Here is a 19860-nt window from a genome sequence, read left to right as displayed (position 1 = left end):
TTATAACCAACATTTACTCATAATCAGTGACTTGTGACAATGGATTGAACTCAGCCTGTCATTATGGAAAACGTTTTTAGTCTTCTGGGGCAGTTTATGCCTGGCAATTTTCTTAATATTATAGACCTTTGCTTTGTGTGATCTCTAATAAATAGCTGCATCGATAACTCTTTCAGCTTGGAAGCCTTTTTTCCTCTATGTTCTACGTTCTAGGTCAGAACGACCTAATAGTAGATTCAGGTCGTGTTAACAAGAAGGTATTCTAACAGCTGTCTCTCTAACATGTGCAGTGTTACTTGCCCAATTATGTTTTAGCCTCTGTATTTCTATATTTCTGATAAGCCTTGTGGAAAACTGACACTATTACTGATTTAGTTGTTTACTCTGAGGGTTTTAAAAAAATTGTATTTGTGAAAAATTAAAATTCCTACTTACTTTTTTCTCATCCTGATTTTATTTGTGTTACAGATCCGAGTAAATAGTTCCAAATTGATTCGAGTCACGCAGGTGGAGAATGAGGATAAACTGAAGGAGCTAGAGCAGTTTAGTATCTGGAACTTTTTTTCCTCCTTTTTAAAGGAGAAATTGAATGACACCTATGTTAACGTGGGTCTATACAGCACGAAAACCTGCCTCAAAGTTGAAATTATAGAGAAGGACACCAAGTACAGTGTCATTGTCATCCGGAGTAAGTCTCACCTCTGTTTTTCTGATGGATTCTGTAGTGATAAGGACTGAGTTCTGAAGGGTATAATTAGTGAGACTGAGAAGTCAGCCCAAGACATCTCCAGTTGGGTTCTGATTATAACCCTGAGTATACCACTGCTCCAAACAGTTCATGGAGACTTCACCCCATATCAGACACTTTAGGCCTAGAATTGAAACTCCACATCAGGAAATTCTGAGTACTTCCTTACCTGGAACTGTGAAGACTTTTATTCATAATTACAATGTGCTGCTAATGGCCCTGAGCATATATGCCAAATACTCTTAAGAGTAAATCAGATAGATGTGTTCTGCCTTCTGGACACTTCTAGACAAAGGTAACTATCCGATGTGTACATGCCTATATTTAAAGACATGAATGGTTAATAAAAATTGAAGAAAGGTAAAACTGAATATTAATCATTCACAAGTAAAAAGTGTATTCATGGAACTATAAATAAAGATGAAGACCACTGCAGTTTAAAACTTACTCAGTGGAACTGGGAGAAGTTTTCTCTTTTCTGAAGATGACTGAGAAAGTTTCAGAGGAGGTGGATCCTCTTGAATTCTCTCTGACTTTGTTTCCCCTTGGTTACTACACAGGGTCCTGGGATGTTGTAAGTAGTAGAAATGTTTCTAGGTTTAGTATGAAATAGGTTGTGCCCTTCCATTTGTCTTAGGGTTCTTTGGTTATGTAGGGTTGGCTGGTTTTTTGACATTCCTTCTACATTTACTGATTCCTGCTGCTCCTGTTCTGTTTGTGGGCCTCCCGTAGAGCTGTTGAATGTGAAAGCTGTGGGAGTATCTGGTATGCCACTGAGGGGCCTTTGCAAGGGCCCCCTGGTCCTGAGTGAGATGTATTTGCGTGTAGGCTTTTCCAGCACAGTGCTCTGTAGCAAAGGGAAGTAGGTGGTATTGTTGGGCAAGAAAAGCGGCCAGTTAGAGAACAACACAAGGCCCTGACCCACAGTTCTGGGAGTTCTGGGCAAATCTGCTGAGTTCCATGACTGTGAGTGACTTAAAGCTTGAAAGCCAGAGTGATAGAGACCCCTAGTGGGTGATTGCATGAATTGCTGATGGTACTGTGTCTAGCTTTGTCCAAAACGAAGCTTGAGTTTCTTTTAACCTTAGCCGAAATAAAAGTAAGATCATCAGGCAAATACAGGTTAGACAGAAACTTAATTATACACTGGAAGGGTGCCCAGGCTTTAGGTGGAATTTAAATGCTTTTTAGGTGGGCTGTTCGCATTTATTTTTACTGTAGCTGACCAATAGTGCCAACATTGTCTTTTATTCTATAATGCCTTAAGCTGTTTTGTTCCCTTATTAAGCAAAAATCTTTATTTATTTCAGGATTTGATCCCAAACTCTTTCTTGTTTTCCTTCTTGGACTTATGCTATTTTTTTGTGGAGACTTGCTGAGCAGGTAGGTTCCAAGGCTAGTGTGTAGAATGACACGGCTCATACCTATCCTGCTTGGGTTTTATAATAACTATTAAGTACTGCCATTCCCATTTCCAGGATCTTTATGGCTTGGCTGTTGCCTGCTTGGATAGTTTAAAAAATACTTTAATGTGAATTATGATTTTTGTTTTTTCTTATTTGAACAATATTGACAGTAATGAAATTCCCACATTAGGTTGGCCTATCATTGGGTTGATAGGAGTTAGCCAATACAGTGAAATGGAACATCATCACCCTTTCCATTGCTAGAAGTAATGTGTTAAGGTGTCATCTTTACAGGTCCATGGGTTGATGAGTTTCATTTTGTTCAGACGTAGAGAGACAAATATCAGCTGGGCGCGGTCGCTCACACCTGTAATCCCAGCACTTTGGGAGGCCGAGGTGGGTGGATCACGAGGTCAGGAGATCGAGACCATCCTGGCTAACATGGTAAAACCCCATCTCTACTGAAAATACAAAAAATTAGCCGGGCGTGGTGGCAGGTGCCTGTAGTCCCAGCTACTTGGGAGGATGGGGCAAGAGAATGGCGTGAACATGGGAAGTGGAGCTTGCAGTGAGCCGGGATCGCGCCACTGCACTCCAGCCTGGGCAACAGAGCGAGACTCCGTTTTTTAAAAAAAAAAAAAAGAGACAAATATCAACTGCTCAGCCTGGGCAACATGGTAAAACCCTGTGTCTACAAAAAATACAAAAATTAGCTGGGTGTGGTGGCATGTGCCTGTGATCCCAGTTACTCAGGAGGCTGAGGCACGAGAACTGCTTGAGCCTGGAGGCGGAGGTTGCAGTGAGCCGAGATCACACCATTGCACTCCAAGCTAGGCCACAGAGGGAGACCCTGTTTCAAAAAAATAAAAATCAAGTGCTTATTCATTTTCTTCCTTTAAGAACCTACTAGTTAAGACAGGTGAGACTGACATGTACAAATATGAAGAAAATATATAGGTAACTAAATAAACATTGAGTGAAGGTAAAATCAGCATTAAGTTTGTATACAAGTAAAAAGTATTTGTGGAATAGTGAATGAAAGATTAACAATTGGAGTTTGAAGTTGGGCTGGAGTGGGGTTGCTGGAAGTTGTTCCTTATTTTGGGGATGCTGGGAGAAACAGTGAGGGAGGAATAACTGGTAGAAAAAAATCTGGAATAGGGGGCTGGTTGTGGTGGCTCACACCTGTAATCCTAGCACTTTGGGAGGCTGAAGGGGGGAGGATGACTTGAGCCCAAGAGTTTGAGACCAACCTAGGCAACATAGTGAGACCCTGCCTCTACAAAAAAATATAAAAATTAGCCAGGCCTGGGTTGTGCATGCCAGTAGTCCCAGCTACTTGGGAGTGTGAAGTAGGAGGATCACTTGAGCCCGGGAGGTTGAGGCTGCAGTGATCTGTGATCGCACCACTGCACTCCAGCCTGGGTGACAGAGTGAGACCCTGTCTTAGAAAAGAAAAAATAATCGGGTTGGGAGAGATGATGGAGATGGGAATAGGACATTACACAGAGGCTCATTATTGGGAAATATATGAGGGAAGCCCTTGAATACTAATCTTCATAATCTGATAGTAACTACATAGCGTCAGTCTCTACAGTTCTCTGACCTCAAGTTTTGGGCAAATATAGGCACACATCAGTTTATTGTACTTTATTGTGGTTCACAGATAGTGCATTTCTTTCCAAATTGAAGGTTCCTGGCAACCCTGGGTCGAGCAAGTCTACCACACCATTTTCCCAATAGCATGTGCTCACTTGGGGTCTCTGTGTCACATTTTAGTAATTCTTACAATATTTTAGACTTTTTCATATGATTATAACTGTTATGGTGATCCATGATCAGTGATCTTTGATGCTGCTGTTGCAGTTATTTTGGGGTACCACATGTCCATGTAAGACACTATATTAGTTCATGCTGTTGATAAAGATACCCGAGACTGGGTCATTTATAAAGAAAAAGAAGTTTAATGGACTCATAGTTCCTCATGGCTGGGGAGGCCTCACAATCATGGCAGAATGCAAAAGGCACATCTTATATGGCGGCAGGCAAGGGAGAATGAGACCCAAGTGAAAGGGGAAACCCCTTATAAAACCGTCAGATCTCATGAGACTTATTCACTACCATGAGAAACAGTATGAGGGAAACTCCCCCCATGATTCAATTATCTCCCACCAGGTCCCTCCTACAACATGTGGGAATGATGGGAGCTACAATTCAAGATGAGATTTGGGTGGGGACACAGCCAAACCATATTAGACAGTGAACTTAGTAAATGTCATGGGTGTTCTAACAACTCCACCAGTTGGTTATTCCCCTGTCTCCCTTCTTCTTGGGCCTCCATATTCCCTGAGAAACAGCAATATTGAAACTAGGCCAATTAATAACCTTAGAGTAGATAGTAAGTCTTCAAGTGAAAGGAAGAGTCATACATCTCTCTGATTATGCTTAGTGAGGACAGCAAAAGCCAAAATAGACTAAAAGCTAGACCTCTTGTCCCAAGTAGTTAGCCAAGTTGTGAATGCAAAGGGAAAGTTCTTGAGGGAAATTAAAAGTGTTGCTCCAGGGAACACACAAGTGATAAGAAAGTGAAACAGCCTTATTGCTGATATGAAGAGAGTTTTAGTTGGCTGTTGAGAAGATTAAACCAGATACAACTTTTTTAAAGCTAAAGCCTGATCCAGAGCAAGACCCTAACTCTCTTCAATTCTGTGAAGGCTGAGAGAGGTGAGGAAACCTCAGAAGAAAAGTTTACAGCTAGTGAAGGAAGGTTCTTGGTTCATGAGATTTAAGGAAAGAAGCTGTCTTCATTACATAAAAGTGCAAGGTAGGCTGGGCGTGGTGGCTCATGCCTGTAGTCTCAGCACTTTGGGAGGCTAAGGCGGGCAGATCACTTGAGCCCAGGGAGTTCAAGACCAGCCTGAGCAACGTGGTGAAACCCTGCCTTTACAAAAAATACAAAAAAGTCAGTCATGGTACCAGCTACTTGGAAGGCGGAGGTGGGAGAATCACCTGGGCCCAGTAGATCAAGGCTGCAGTGAGCCATGATCACACCATCGCACCCCAGCTTGGGCAACACAGTGAGACCTTGTCTTAAAAAAAAAAAAAAAAAAAAAAGATGAAGCAAGCACTGATACAGAAGCTGTAGCAAGTTGTTCAGAAGATCTAGCTAAGATCATTGTTGAAAGTGGCTACAATTAAAGATGCCATTGAGGACTTTCATGGTGAGAGAGAAGTCAGTGCCTAGCTTCAAAGGAGGGGTGATCCTCTTGTTAAGGGTTAATGCTGTTGGAGGATTGACTCCAATTTTGAAAGAAGTTCTGTGGTGAAATGCTATCAGGACAGTATTGCATGCTTTAGAGAAATCTTCATGAAAGGAGGAGCCAGTGCAGCAAACTTCGTTGTATTTTAAGAAATTGCCACAGTCACTCCAGTCTTCAGAAACTACCACCTTCATCAGTCAACAGCCATCAACATGGAAGTGAGACCCTCCACCAGCAAAAAAATGATGACTCACTGAAGGCGTAGATGATCTTTAGCAGTTTTTAGCAAAGCATTTTAAATTAAGGAATATATATTTTTAAGACATAATGCTGTTGTATACTTAATACCCTCTAATATAGGGTAAACATGATTTTTATATGCACTGGGAAACCAAAAAATTTGTATGACTTACTGATTGCAATTGCAGTATTTGGTTTGTTGCAGTGGTCTGGAACCAAATTGGAAATGTTTCTGATGTTTGCTTGTACTGCTCTAATCTTGTTCCTTTTAAAATCTTTTGGCTAGGTTAGTTGTCCTAGTTTCAACAGTACTATGTATGAAATATATACATATGGTCATGAAATACATTTTTTTTTCTGCAGAAGTCAAATTTTCTACTACTCCACTGGGATGAGTGTGGGAATTGTGGCCTCTCTACTAATCATCATTTTTATACTATCTAAGTTTATGCCTAAGGTAAGTATCAGAATCTTCATGTGCAGCTAGAATGAATTTGGATAGCTGAAGGACTGTTTTCCTGGGTAATCTTAGAAAACTGAAAATGTGTATTGATGGCTGATGAGTCAATGTCCTACTCTCCTTGATTCAAAAAGGTACTTTCCACGATGAAACTTGGAGCCTGATTACAAATTTTTTCTTTTTATATAAAATCCTGTGCTCGGAGGGGGGTTAAAGTCTCCTTCCTGTTTTTTAATTATATAGCCAGGCTTTTAAGTTATTTAGCATCTCATCTTCCCAGTGTTCCTTGCAGACTGTACCATTTTAAGTATAAAGGACATCTTTTTAAGAGAAGTGTTTTTTGTGCATTTTGAGTAGGTTGAATTTTTTTTTAAAAAATCATAGTTCCATTTTGCTTCTTTTATGTATGGAAAGCCTGTTGTAACTTTTTGCTTTCACTTCTACTCTCTGTCTTAGAAAAGTCCCATTTACGTCATCCTGGTGGGAGGCTGGTCTTTTTCTCTGTACCTCATTCAACTAGTTTTTAAAAATTTACAAGAGATCTGGAGGTGTTACTGGCAGTATCTTTTAAGTAAGTGTTGTCGGTTTTGCTTTCCTTTTGTATGTTTATAGGCTGTTTCAGTTAATTTAATCATGAAAATATTTTACCTGCTTATGGGATTTAATAGTTCATGTCATTTTTAAAAACTTTTAAAAATCGTAGTTTTTCGCTTATTTCTGACCCCTCTACGATTATCACCTTCTCTTAAATTAGAATGGTACTGTTAAGGAGAAGATGTCATTTATTGGTATTCATAAATATACCTTTCTTTACACAATAAACATTTTTCTGAAAAGCTGTAAATTGACCTTATTAATGGAATCATATTTTAAATATACTTGGGGACCTTAAGTAAAGGACTCTGCAGTAAATTTTTTTCTCCTTCATTTCTGAATGAACTGCTGTAGATTTTATTTACAAAGTAAAAATCCTTGGTCCTATAGATAGTAACCTTTGATTTATCCTTTGAGGGGTGATTAATCTGGATTTCCATATATTGGTTTTTAAAATAGACTATTTCAGGGTTGTTTGACATATAACTTTAATGTTCTGTTTGAACCGAATAAATTTAGGATAGCAGAAAGGATAGAAACTTAGAGAAATGTATTTTAAGAAAAAAGTGTGAATAATTAAGTAAAAATCTGATTTCCCGGTTCAATTGGTGCTATATAGTAAATTTACTACTGCTTCCCACACAAATTATTTTTACCAAGTATAGATGAAAAAGAATGTCTTCTGATAACTCTTCTCATAGGTTATGTCCTCACAGTTGGATTCATGAGTTTTGCAGTGTGTTACAAGTATGGGCCCTTGGAAAATGAACGAAGTATCAACCTGCTGACCTGGACCTTGCAGCTAATGGGCCTGTGTTTCATGTATTCTGGCATCCAGATACCACATATTGCCCTTGCCATTATCATCATTGCCCTGTGTACTAAGAACCTGGAATACCCTATTCAGTGGCTGTACATCACCTACAGGTGAATGAAAGGCAATGTAACTTAATATTGACAGGTACAGTGTGGGATGCAGTTGCAGCAAGAGGATACAGAGGTGTTGACCTGGGAGCTTCTTCGTTAATGAAAAGTCATTGTGTTGTACTTCCGCCTTTGTTCCTTCCCGAGTCTATTTTTTTTTTTTTACTTTCTATAGGAATTTTTATATTTTTATTCTAGTCATTTTATATAAAATAAAAAACATCTAGTAAAATGTCATGTGTTCCTGTTACCACAAGGTGGTGCAAATTATATCACTTTTTTTTTGAGATGGAGTCTTGCTCTGTCGCCCAGGCTGGAGTGCAGTGGCGTGATCTCGGCTCACTGCAACCCCCACCTCCTGAGTTCAAGCGATTCTCATGCCTCAGCCACCTGAGTAGCTGGGATTACAGGCATGCGCCACTACACCCAGCTAATTTTTGTATTTTTAGTAGGTTTCACCATGTTGACCAGGCTGGTCTCGAACTCCTGACCTCAAATGTCAGGGGTTCCTAAAGTGCTGAGGCAATCCCAAAGTGCTCGAATTACAAAGTCCTGGGATTACAGACGTGAGCCACCACACCCGGCCACAAATTATATCGCTTTTATACTATATGCTCATTGAGGTCTCCTGGGTTCAGTTTTTTTTTTTTTTTTTTTTTTTTTAAACAGTGTCTTGCTCTGTCACCCAGGCTGGAGCACAGTGGCGTGATCTTGCCTCACTGCAACCTCCGCCTCCCGGGTTCAAGTGATTCTCCAGCCTCAGCCTCCCGAGTAGTTGGGACTACAGGCGGGCGCCACCATGCCTGTCTTAATTTTTGTATTTTTTGTTTTTTTTGTTTTTGTTTTTTTGTTTTTTTTTTTTTGAGACGGAGCCTCGCTCTGTCGCCCAGGCTGGAGTGCAGTGGCCGGATCTCAGCTCACTGCAAGCTCCGTCTCCTGGGTTCACGCCATTCTCCTGCCTCAGCCTCCCGAGTAGCTGGGACTACAGGCGCCCGCCACCTCGCCCGGCTAGTTTTTCGTATTTTTTTTTAGTAGAGACGGGGTTTCACCGTGTTAGCCAGGATGGTCTCGATCTCCTGACCTCGTGATCCGCCCGTCTCGGCCTCCCAAAGTGCTGGGATTACAGGCTTGAGCCACCGCGCCCGGCCCAATTTTTGTATTTTTAACAGATATGTGGTTTCACCATGTTGGCCAGGGTGGTCTCAAACTCCTGACTTCAGGTGATCTGCCCTCCTCAGCCTCCCAAAGTGCTAGGATTATAGGTGTGAGCTACCTCACCCGGCCCATTTCAGACTATTTCTCAGTGGCTTTCAGATTGCTCTGGAGGTCTTAGTCTTATTTTAAGATGTAATTCGTAGCATGTTTTGTCACCTTGCAAAATAAATATGGAATGTTCCTAGGTCCTGAAGTTGTCTATTATAGATAGTCAAGGTGATACCTTCAGTCTGGGAAATCAAGTTATTGGACCACAATCTTTTTTGTTTTTTTTTTTGAGAAGGAGTCTTGCTCTGTCACCAGGCTAGAGTGCAGTGGCACAATCTCAGCTCACTGCAACCTCCGCCTCCCGGGTTTAAGCGATTCTCCTGCCTCAGCCTCCTGAGTAGCTGGGATTACAGGCACATGCCACCACGCCCAGCTAATTTTTGTATTTTTAGTAGAGATGGCGTTTCTCTATGTTGGCCAGAATGGTCTCAATCTCGACCTTGTGATCCGCCTGCCTTGGCCTCCCAAAGTGCTGGGATTACAGGCATGAGCCACCGTGCCTGGCCTTTTTTTGAGACGGAGTTTTGCTCTTGTTGTCCAGGCTGGAGTGCAGTGGCATGATCTTGGCTCACTGCAACCTCCGCCTGCCTGGTTCAGGCGATAGTAGCTGGAATTACAGGCATGCATCACCACGCCCGGCTAATTTTGTATTTTTAGTAGAGACAGGTTCCTCCGTGTTGGTCAGGTTGATCTCCAGCTCCTGATCTCAGGTGATCTGCCTGCCTCGGCCTCCCAAAGTGCTGGGATTATAGGCGTGAGCCACTGCGCCCGGCTAGGACCACAATCTTATACCATAATTTTCTTGTTATTTTCCCATCTATTAAAAAATAAGTATTTTATCATTTATTGAAAAATAAAGTGAGTTTATTCACATTAGTGGATAATATTGACTGTAAATAATTTTTCACTTTCTATAGGCATTTTTATATTTTTATTCTAGTCATTTTATATAAAATAAAAACGTCTAGTAAAATGTCGTGTGTTCCTGTTACCACAAGGTGGTGCAAATTATATCACTTTTTTTTTTGACATGGAGTCTCGCTCTGTCGCCTATGAGTTGTCATTCATAGTCTAATATGTCAGGCGTTCATTATAACTAAAGGTGTCTATGGAATTTTTAGGAGTGATGACTCTTAATGTTCAGGCTGTCTGCTGTATGCTTGGCCCACTGAAGGGAGCTAGAAGTAAGATTACTGATTAATGATTCATAATGTTATTTTGGTGAGCACAGAAAGGTGTATAAGGCAACAGAAAAGCCTGTCCCCCCTCGTCTCCTGACAGAAGAAGAGTATCGGATACAAGGAGAGGTAGAAACCCGAAAGGCTTTAGAAGAGCTCCGAGAATTTTGTAACAGTCCAGACTGCTCTGCTTGGAAGACTGTTTCTCGAATCCAGTCTCCAAAAAGGTACACTCTTGGCCAGATATGCCAAACATCTATCAGGGTAATTGTGACCTTGAGTTCTACCAGAGATCGTACCTCTAGAGAATCATGCACTTGTGACCTTTGTTTTCCTGTTAATCTTCAAGTAGTCAAGAGAAAGGTAGATGTATAATCACACATTAAGCAGTAACCTGTTTCCTCAGGGAACTATCTACTCTAGCTTTGATTGTAGCATTAAGATGGGAAGACTCCAGTACCATATTAAGTTTCCTTTCTGAAAGTTTTGCATTGCTCCCTGAGTTGGTAGGGTTCCTCTCCACCCACTTTTTAATTGGGGGCAACTATACCAATGAGTATGTGAAGCTTCAATTTGGAATCATGATGGTATAAAGTTTATAGGGCCATAAACGTGAATAACTGTGTAATGCCCCTTAATCTTCTCTTATCGGGATTACAGATGACTAAAGGAACCTTGGCACTTTCATAATTAGAAAGGATAGGCAAGTGCTTATTAAGCAGGATGGAGTTGCAGGGGTATTGGCCTATGATCCCAGCTTTCCTTTTCTCCTTAACTTCATGCTTTAGTCTACTTACCTGCCAGAGTAAGGACAAGGATGTTGGCTAGACTCAATATAATTTGTGTTGTGAGCATATCGAAGGCTTTAATTTGTTCTTATTTTGAAAGAAAACCAGAAGGACAGAAGGCATATTTCTAATGAGTATTATCTTCTCTCTTCCAGATTTGCTGACTTTGTGGAAGGCTCTTCCCACCTCACGCCAAATGAAGTTTCTGTCCATGAGCAGGAGTATGGATTAGGGAGCATTATTGCCCAGGATGAAATCTATGAGGAAGCATCCTCTGAGGAGGAGGACTCATATTCTCGGTGTCCTGCTATCACACAGAACAACTTTCTAACCTAGGTGGTGGTCAGTTATCTTTATGTGGACTGGCTTGGTGCCTTGGTCCGTGTTGCGTGTGTTGTGCAATTGCTTTCAACCCTTTGAAACAGTGAGATAGGGTAGAAATTCTCCCACTGAAATAAGAGGCCTAAAAAGGCCTCCCTTTGGAAATGGGAGGTCTCTATGGGATCCCTGAGGAAGGAGAGTGGATAAGGTAGTGAATGCTATGGTAGTTCACTTTCCATTGGTTAAGCTAACAGCCTACTTTTATGTTCCCACAGAAATTGGATGGCCACAGCTAGCATGGCATTCTAGTTCCTTTTTGAAAGTTGATTCAATCATGGCATTTCTTTCACTGGCTCTCCAAAGTAAGAACTGTTGTTAAGTGCAGGAATGCTTTTTGATTATAGGCTGCATCTTCCAGAGAGAAATCCACAAATCTGAGCCTCTTTCACTCTAGCTTTTATTTCATTGACTTTAGAATAATTATTGATTTAACTGTTTTGGGAGGAAAATAGATTTTTATTGTTTTGTTTTTTAAATGAATGTCTTTTTAAAACGTAACAAACTCATGTTCCAGAACCAGCAAGTGCTCCAGAGTGACACGCACGCCCCCTAGGCCCCTACATATTTATTAATATGGATTATCCATTAAAGCCCCAGGAGCTGCCGTTTTAAGCTTTGATTTAGTTCTCATACATATGATGGAAAGTTCTATTTGCCTTTAGGAACATGCTTGTAGGCTCTTCTGCAGGTGAGGTGTGTTGGGCTTTTTATTATATTCAACTTTCAATTCCATCTTAAAAAACATTCGTATTCTTCTCTTCCCATTCTTCCTTGCCCTGCCTTTGACCTTTCAGGAAGGGTCAGTTCCCTTACCTGTGAACTATGTATGTTCAGAGTAGCATTATTCCTGCTAGCTAGAAGAAGTCATCTTGTTTAGGGGATTTGGATGCTTTTTACAAGTTCTCCATTTTTCCTGTCATTGGGTCACGTATCTTTGAGTTGCTATGAAATCAAGAAACTATGTCCTTTTCCTTTCCCTCCCTTTGTCTACTTGTTCTGTCCATTTCAGCCTTTTCTCACCACCCATACTCCCCCAAATCTGGGTAATTTTTAAGCCCTGGAACTATGTAGTTTCTTGATACAGAATTTGTAGTTATGCAGCAGCCACAATTTGCATTGCCAGGAAATAGGCTCCAGGTTATCTTCATGCCTCTGGGTGCTCATTCAGCTGTCAAGTTTCCATGAACTTACACTTCTTTGTGATTGCATTTCTGACCTGAGATTTATGCTGCCTGTTGTTGTAGTAGCATTAGTTTCAGATTATTTTGCCAGTGCAAAGTACCCCTTATAAACCAGCAGTGTTATCTGTGAGGAAGCAAATTTTCAAGTGTCTGTCATTTACTTGGTTCTTTTTCTTTGCAGTCTTCAGCCTCATACCCTGGAAAAATCTGTAATTACTTTAGCCAGGAAAATAGATGGTCATGGCAAGTGCACAGCATCAGACTTACTGGCTCACCATGATCATGGAAAAAGGCAGATGATTTTTTAAAAAGCCGTAATGACTCCTTTAGACCAGCCATTTAGCGTGGGTAATTTTGAAAGGCCTGGCTCCATTGCAGACTTCCAAAGGGTCAGCTCTGAGACTGCCCTCCAGGTGGGCAGTTGATTATTTCCGCCAGTGTTTTCCACAGCCTTAAACTGTCCTAAAGTGACAACTACCTCAGTTGGCAGGAAAGAGACATATAGTAGAAAGTGAAAAATGAGCAGTATTTGGGCAGATGCTATGGGTTACAGTTGAAGGGTAAAAGGAACTTTACATTGGGAAACCTTTATACCCTTGTGAATTATGTATATGGTAAAATGTTATCTCTCTACAAAGAACTATTAAAACTTCTGAGATATACTATTTTTTACCTTATTTATAGAAATTGAGACCTAGCATATTTAAGCATAAGTTTATTTTAAAAAATAATTCAACTTGTGCAAGTGGTCTCAGGATTCTCTGGAAATTTTGGTGCCTCCCCTACTTAGGGAGGTGATAACTTGCCTCTAAGGGTGACTTTTCCTGATCATGTCTTTATTTCAATGAGAAAGCACTGTGAAATTGTGAAAGATTCTCCTCTTTCTCTGTTTAATAAATCCCCATGAAATATAGTTTCCACCTTTAGATCGGTTTTTTTCCACCGTGTTTAGATTTGAGGTGAGTAAAATCAAACTGTTTTTTACTCCGTCTGGTAGTTGGAGACCTGAGCTGTAGGCAGTGGAGATGGCAATTGGTTCTGCAGCCTGAGAGTTGCTCTCAGACAGTGAAGGACGGTGCTTCTCTAGTGTGTTGTGTGTCCTTGCCCTGCCTGCCTGTGGCTCTGCCCGGATGCTTCAGATCCTCTGTGTATCCGGAGATTGCTTGACTTCAACCTTCTTTAGGAGCTGCTCTTGTCTCCCTCTTGGCCACTTAGTTTGCTGGCTCAGTCACTACTTGAAGACCCCATTTAATTTTTCTCTGGCAGTTATAGCTCTTGTGATTTCAGTACAGTCTCATCTCTCAGACCAATCTCATAAAGAAGGATCGAAGGGATAACTATGAGGTAAGCTGGACATCGGAGCCATGTTTGCTGCCACGTCAGCATCTTGCTCGGCAAATGTCAAGCCATAAATGGGCTCCAGGGCTCCGGATCTCATCAGCATTGGAAATCTATTGCCTCTCAACAGTCTGACCAAATTATGTAGAGCATTAACGTAGAGACTCCCCTTAATGGGAATACAAGAGGCAGCTGGCATAAAACATTTCTCTTTCACTTTCCTTTCCCACTTACATTGCTTCAAGAGACCAACAGAACACAGGGATCAAAAACAAGGAAAATTTAGCAACTTTGTTACCTTCTAATAAGTAATTCCTGTTAGCCATTGCATCCCACCAAAACTAGTTTATTTTTCCCCTCAAATTCATGATTTTTATGTCTGTTACAAAGGGAATTTTGCTGATGATAGCTCTTTGGGTCCCACTGTTCCATTTTATGCTAATAGATTCCATTCTAGGGCCCAGCCTCTTCACTGATGGTGTTCCCTTTAACCTTTGGCATGTATAATAGAATTTTGGTGAATGAAAGAACCCAAATAGGCCGGATAGTCCCCCCAGGTCCTGATATCCATAAAAGGCTTGGGAATGCATTATGTAATTGTCCTTAGTCTTTTTGTTGTTTTAGAAAAAAAAAAAAAAGATGGGCTCAGATGGATGCCTACGTAAAAATGGTTCCTAGCTGTGTACTCATAACTTTTCTTTGAATTGAGTAGTGAAAGGAAGTAGGAGGAAAGGAAATTAAATGTCCTTCTGGTATTCTTTGGACTCAAGTCTGACATATGAGATAATAACCTATATTGAAATGCCAAGAATTGTATCTGAAACAAGAGAACAGTTTGACACATTTATCATACCTTCATATTACGTATTAACTGAAATCAATTAATAAACATGTGAAATATCCATTGAACAAGGCAAATGCACCTAAACCTTTTGTTTCTGTTTCTACATAGCAAAAATGGTTTTTTGTTTTTTTTTTAGGGGAACCTATATAATTATGACCCAGTGATGTCTTTTGGTGATTTAAGCTTACGGATTCAGGTTACAATTGAGTTGGATTCTAGATGGTTACTACCTTGAAAAGGATGTTTGTGCCTTATGTGACACGAGCCAGAGCCTGCTGGGAATAAGCAAAGCAGATTCATGCCAACACCAACTCGTAGCTTTAGTGGGGGATGGGAGTGGTCACAGACTTCCAAAATGTGGGGCTTTGGATTTCCATACCACCCCACGTGTGTGTCATCTTCCTCTCACACTCTTGATGATAATTTGAAAATGGTGAAATCACCTCTGAATTTGCCTGTAGCATGAGTACATTCTTATGACAACATAACAAATAGTTCAAAATGTGAATATTAGAAGCTGTTACAGCCTACAATTGCCATAATTTTCCACATTTGTGGAATTGATATTGAAATAGCGGGGCTAAGGAATTACTGGCAAGTTTTAGCCTGTGGGTAGTACCTTAGGGTTGTTTAAATATTTGTAATTTTATTTAAATGTTCATGAATGTTTGAAAGGAACAAAATTATCAGGGATGGCTCTTTGCCATGGGTCTTATTTTTACCCTCTTTTCTGTAAGAAAAAAGAACAATGTCTTATGTATTTTTAAAGTTTTTGGTATAGTTTCTAATTCCAATTTTAATAAAAGTTTTATAGATATATCATGGTCTTTCTTAATGAACATATTGTTTTCTTGTTTGGATTTCTTGTTTTCAGGTATCAACAATTAACTCCTCAGTTTCCTCTTTCTAATGAGATGGTTTTGCATGCCATTTATTTCCCTTTTTTTCTTAGCCACCCCTTCCTGTCCTGAGTCTGTACTGGTCTACTTTCATCCTTGGACTCAATGATTTCCCAGGATGCAAAATCTCTAAGGGGTATTCTTTCAGGAGCAGCAGGTTATACTACCATGCTGTCTCATAGAAAAGCAAAATATAGGTTATTCCTGGCCCAAGGAACTACTCTGATTACACTTTAGTTCTTTTGTTTTTTTATGGCACAAAATATCTCTTTTGTTTGTCCATTGGGCTGGAGGGAAGACCTATGGCTCCAGCTATGGGATCCCTACCAAGAGCTCTGTATAGGATGGAAGAGAGAATAGGGCTATAGTGAGCATTATGAGTATTGAAGAAAAACCTTAATTATGTCTAGGCCCAGCTTCTACCATAGGAGTCTGGTACCTTTCATTTTATGTATTGGCTTCTTTGCTCTGGGAATCCTTTGTAATATTCATATTAACTCTGTACCTGTCTTTTTTCATCTAATTAATTAATTATTATTATTTTTTTGAGACAGAGTCTTCCTGTTGCCCAGGCTGGAGTGCAGTGGCATGATCTCGGCTCACTGCAATCTCTGCTTCCTGGGTTCAAGTGATCCTCCTGCCCCAGCCTCCTGAGTAGCTGGGATTACAGGCATATGCCACCACACCCTGCTAATTTTTGTATTTTTAGTAGAGATGGGGTTTCACCATGTTGGCAAGGCTGGTCTTGAACTCCTGACCTCAAATGATCCGCCCGCCTCAGCCTCCCAAAGTGCTGGGATTACAGGCATGAGCCACTGCACCCTGCCTATTTTTTATTATTATTACTTTTTGTTTTGTTTTGTTTTGTTTTTTGAGATGGAGTTTCACTCTGTCACCCAGGCTGTAGTGCAGTGGCAGGATCTTGGCTCACTGTAACCTCCGCCTCCTGGGTTGAAGCAATTCTCCCTGCCTTAGCCCCCTGATTAGCTGGGATTACAGGTGCCCACCACCATTCCTGGCTAAGTTTTTGTGTTTTTTAGGTAGAGATGGGGTTTCACCATGTTGGCCATGCTGGTCTTGAACTCCTGACCTCAGGTGATCTGCCCACCTCAGCCTCCCAAAGTTCATCTCAGTTATTTGGACTGCGTGGAAATCCATTGTCTATTTTTTTTTAAGACAGAAAGTTGGCAAAGTAGGAAGAAAACAGGATGTAGAACATATGTAAATTTATGTTAATTAAGGCACACTAATGACATCTTTTCTCCTCTTCTTTCCATAACTATCACTAGGTAAATAAGAGACATAGGTGATCGTTAATGGTTGAACTAATAAAAACTTAAAGCGTAATTGCTAGATGTACATCATAGAGTTTTAGTGAGGATAAAAAAAGATGGTGAGTTGTGTAAAGCAGTTCTCCAACTTTAAAGTGCATAGGAATCACCTGGGGATCTTGTTAAAATGCAGATTTTGATTCAGTAAATCTTCAGTGGTGCCCAAGAATCTGCATTAATTGTTTTTTAAGAGAGAAGAATCTTGCTCTGTTACCCACGCTGGAGTGGAGTGCAGTGGCACACTCATAGCTCAGTTCAGCCTGGAACTCTTGGGCTCAAGCAGACCTCCCAATTAATCCTCCTGAAGATTCTGGATTTCTAGTAAGCTCCCAGGTGATCAGATAATGCTGGTCTTTGGACTTCATTTTGAATAGCAATGATGTAAAGCACTTAGCTTGTTACCTGGCACATCTTAGTCCAGTCTAAGTGTGATAAATGTTATTAATACAAGATAGTTTATGAGAGCCAAGAAGACCCTCTACCACCAGATATCTTCCTCAGCATATCTGAAAATATCTGCCTTTTTATTGTGTAACATCTTTTTAAAAGTTAGTGTCTGTGGGAGGAGTAATGAGTAAGTTGGCTTAATCAGATTGCTGCCCTCCCAATTTGTCAGAAATCAGCACCAAATGATTTGGAATTTTAAATTTTTTTTTTTTTTTTTTGAGACTGTTTTGCTTTTGTTGCCCAGGCTGGAGTGCAATGGTGTGATCTCGGCTCACTGCAACTTCCACTGCCCAGGTTCAAGCGATTCTCCTGCCTCAGCCTCATGAGTAGCTGGGATTACAGGCACCCGCCACCATGCCCAGCTAATCTTTTTTGTATTTTTAGTAGAGACGGGCTTTCACCATATTGACCAGGCTGGTTTCGAGCTCCTGGCCTCAAGTGATTGGCTTGCCTCGGCCTCCCAAAGTGTTAGGATTACAGGCGTAAGTCACCATAACCAGCCTAGAATTTTTTTTTTTTTTTTTTTTTTTTGCCACTTTGTTGAAGTACAATTTACATAACAATAGAATTCACCAGTTTTAAGTGTACAAATTTGCTGAGTTTTGACAAATGGAGACAGTTGTATAACCACTACCACAATCAGGATATAGACCATTTCTGTAACCCCAAAAAGTTCCCTCTTGCCCTTCCAAGGTCTAGAAATGTTAATGGGGGAAAAAGGAAAGTGATTTAGGAGTCAGAGTAGAGGAAGACTAATAAGCTCTGGTTGCTTCAGTTTTGCCTAGAAAGCAGGAGATTAGAAAATCCCAGCTGACTTGGATGTGTATTTCATATCTTGTTAATTTAGGGTGACCCACTGGCTCCAGTTTGCTGGGACTTTCCAAGTTTTAACACTCAAATTCCCATGTCCAGAGAACTCCGCTGTGTCCCACAGGCAGATCAGTATAGTTAGTTGCCCTAGCTGTGATATTCATGTCATTGTTCTTACACTGGAGAATGCCATCTCATTTTAGAGTCACTTTGCTCATGAGTAAGCACATAGTAGGCACTCAGTTGACTGAATGGGTGGACATGCAGGTAAACCCCACATGGCTGCAGATTCCTGGCCTAGAGAGCATGAGACTTGGGTTTTGGTGCCAGCTCTGCCAGGTTTGCAGTGGTATGACCCTGGAAAAGTGGTTTTCTCACTCTGGATCGGTTTCCTCCATGGGGAAATAGGGGATATTTGTCACTTCTGCCTCTAGGACATGGATACTGCTCCACTTACACAGAGCATTATGTTTTGATGTCACTTCCACTCAGCTTTCTCTCTTTTCCTTGCCCCCCTCCACCTTCAAATATATGTAGTAGATCAATAAATTATGTAAAGGCAGGTTGATAATAGAACTGCTGATGGGCCAGGCTTATGCAGACTGCTTCTGTGAGAGCAATAGAATTTGGACCTTGCACCAAGCAGTCATAGCTGAGAGTTGGAGAATCAAGTCTCTTCAGTTAAGTTACTATAATTACCTAATTTGTTCTTTGTGCATGCCTGGGAGAGAGGGTGGTAGGCAGAGAGGACTTGCTGTTTTTAGGAATTTTCCTGGCTGGATGAGGGGGTACTTATCTATCAGAGGGAGCTATTACAGCAACTCAGGGTCTTAGTATCCTAGTGCTGAAGAATTAAAATTAGAAACATCAGAACTTGGGCTGCAACTTATGGCAAACTTAGGGTTAGGGAGCTGCATTCTGTTCCTGGTTCTGCCATGCACTAGTGTGGAACTGTGGGCACATTGTATAACCTCTCTGAGTCTGGTGTTTGTCCCTAGCTTTCCATTTTAATGTATCTGTATTGCCTTCCTCAGGGTGGTGCTATTCAGTGAGGCAATGACGGGGGAGTTTAATGAAACTGGGACATCTATATACATATAAGGTATTATTACTAATCACTTTAATCTTTGGGTCCCTATGATGGGGTCTGATTCATGGGGGAAGGGAAGTGGAGAAGAATTTGGGGATTTTGTCTGCTTAGCTCTCCAAGTAATCTCATTAACATCCCCTGACTCCCAATAAGATAGGAAGATTAGGTATGAGGGAGGTACTGTTTTTTTGCTAGGAAGACTTTTGTAAAGACGTGTCTCGCCATGTTGCCCAGGCTGGTCTTGAGCTCCTGGGTTCAAGTGATCCTCCCGCCTTGGCCTCCCAAAGTGCTGGGAGTACAGCCATGAGCAACCGCACTGGGCCCTACCTGCCCTTGACAAAATTCCTGACTTCTCTTTGGGAAATATTTTCCTTGGCTATAAATTCCATTCTTCCAGCTTTCGTTTCCAAATTTGGGAGACAATGGAGCAAGAACCCTTCTTTAGTTAAGCCTCTCAGCTAATGCCAGCCAGATACCCTTTCCTACCTAGAGGGAGCTTGAGTGTCTCCCTCTGGGGCTTCAGGCCTGTGAAGGGTTAAGTGAGCCACACCCTCAGCAGGAACAGTCTGGACTTTGTGCTGATCAGCCATCTCTGGCCTCTCCTGGTTTGAGTGGCACAGGGAGCCTGGGCTGGAAGAGGCAGCAAAAGGGAAGATCAGAAGAGTGGACACTGGCAAG

At 41.1% G+C, this 19860-nt stretch overlaps 1 protein-coding gene across 3 annotated transcripts in view; it reads left to right on the top strand.

The window, feature by feature from the left end:
• Nucleotides 1–19805, top strand: part of NEMP1 (nuclear envelope integral membrane protein 1) — a 29212-nt gene extending 9407 nt beyond the window's left edge. The window contains exons 3-11 of one of the 3 annotated variants that reach the window (XR_013401165.1): nucleotides 469–688; nucleotides 2059–2131; nucleotides 6018–6111; nucleotides 6571–6685; nucleotides 7410–7635; nucleotides 10127–10300; nucleotides 11017–11197; nucleotides 19127–19194; nucleotides 19739–19805. Coding sequence is in view for 2 of the 3 variants with exons in the window: in XM_077954577.1 (XP_077810703.1) it covers nucleotides 469–688; nucleotides 2059–2131; nucleotides 6018–6111; nucleotides 6571–6685; nucleotides 7410–7635; nucleotides 10127–10300; nucleotides 11017–11197 (1083 nt within the window). In the remaining variant the exon portion in view is untranslated. Of the gene's footprint in view, nucleotides 1–468; nucleotides 689–2058; nucleotides 2132–6017; nucleotides 6112–6570; nucleotides 6686–7409; nucleotides 7636–10126; nucleotides 10301–11016; nucleotides 15423–19126; nucleotides 19195–19738 lie in introns of those variants that run through there. The other 2 variants (XM_077954577.1, XM_015152080.3) reach the window with 2 other exon arrangements.
• Nucleotides 19806–19860: the final 55 nt, after the last annotated feature.

Source organism: Macaca mulatta, chromosome 11 (genome assembly GCF_049350105.2).
Source record: "Macaca mulatta isolate MMU2019108-1 chromosome 11, T2T-MMU8v2.0, whole genome shotgun sequence".
NCBI classification, from domain to species: Eukaryota; Metazoa; Chordata; class Mammalia; order Primates; family Cercopithecidae; genus Macaca; species Macaca mulatta.
This window is presented reverse-complemented; position numbering and strand designations above follow the sequence as displayed.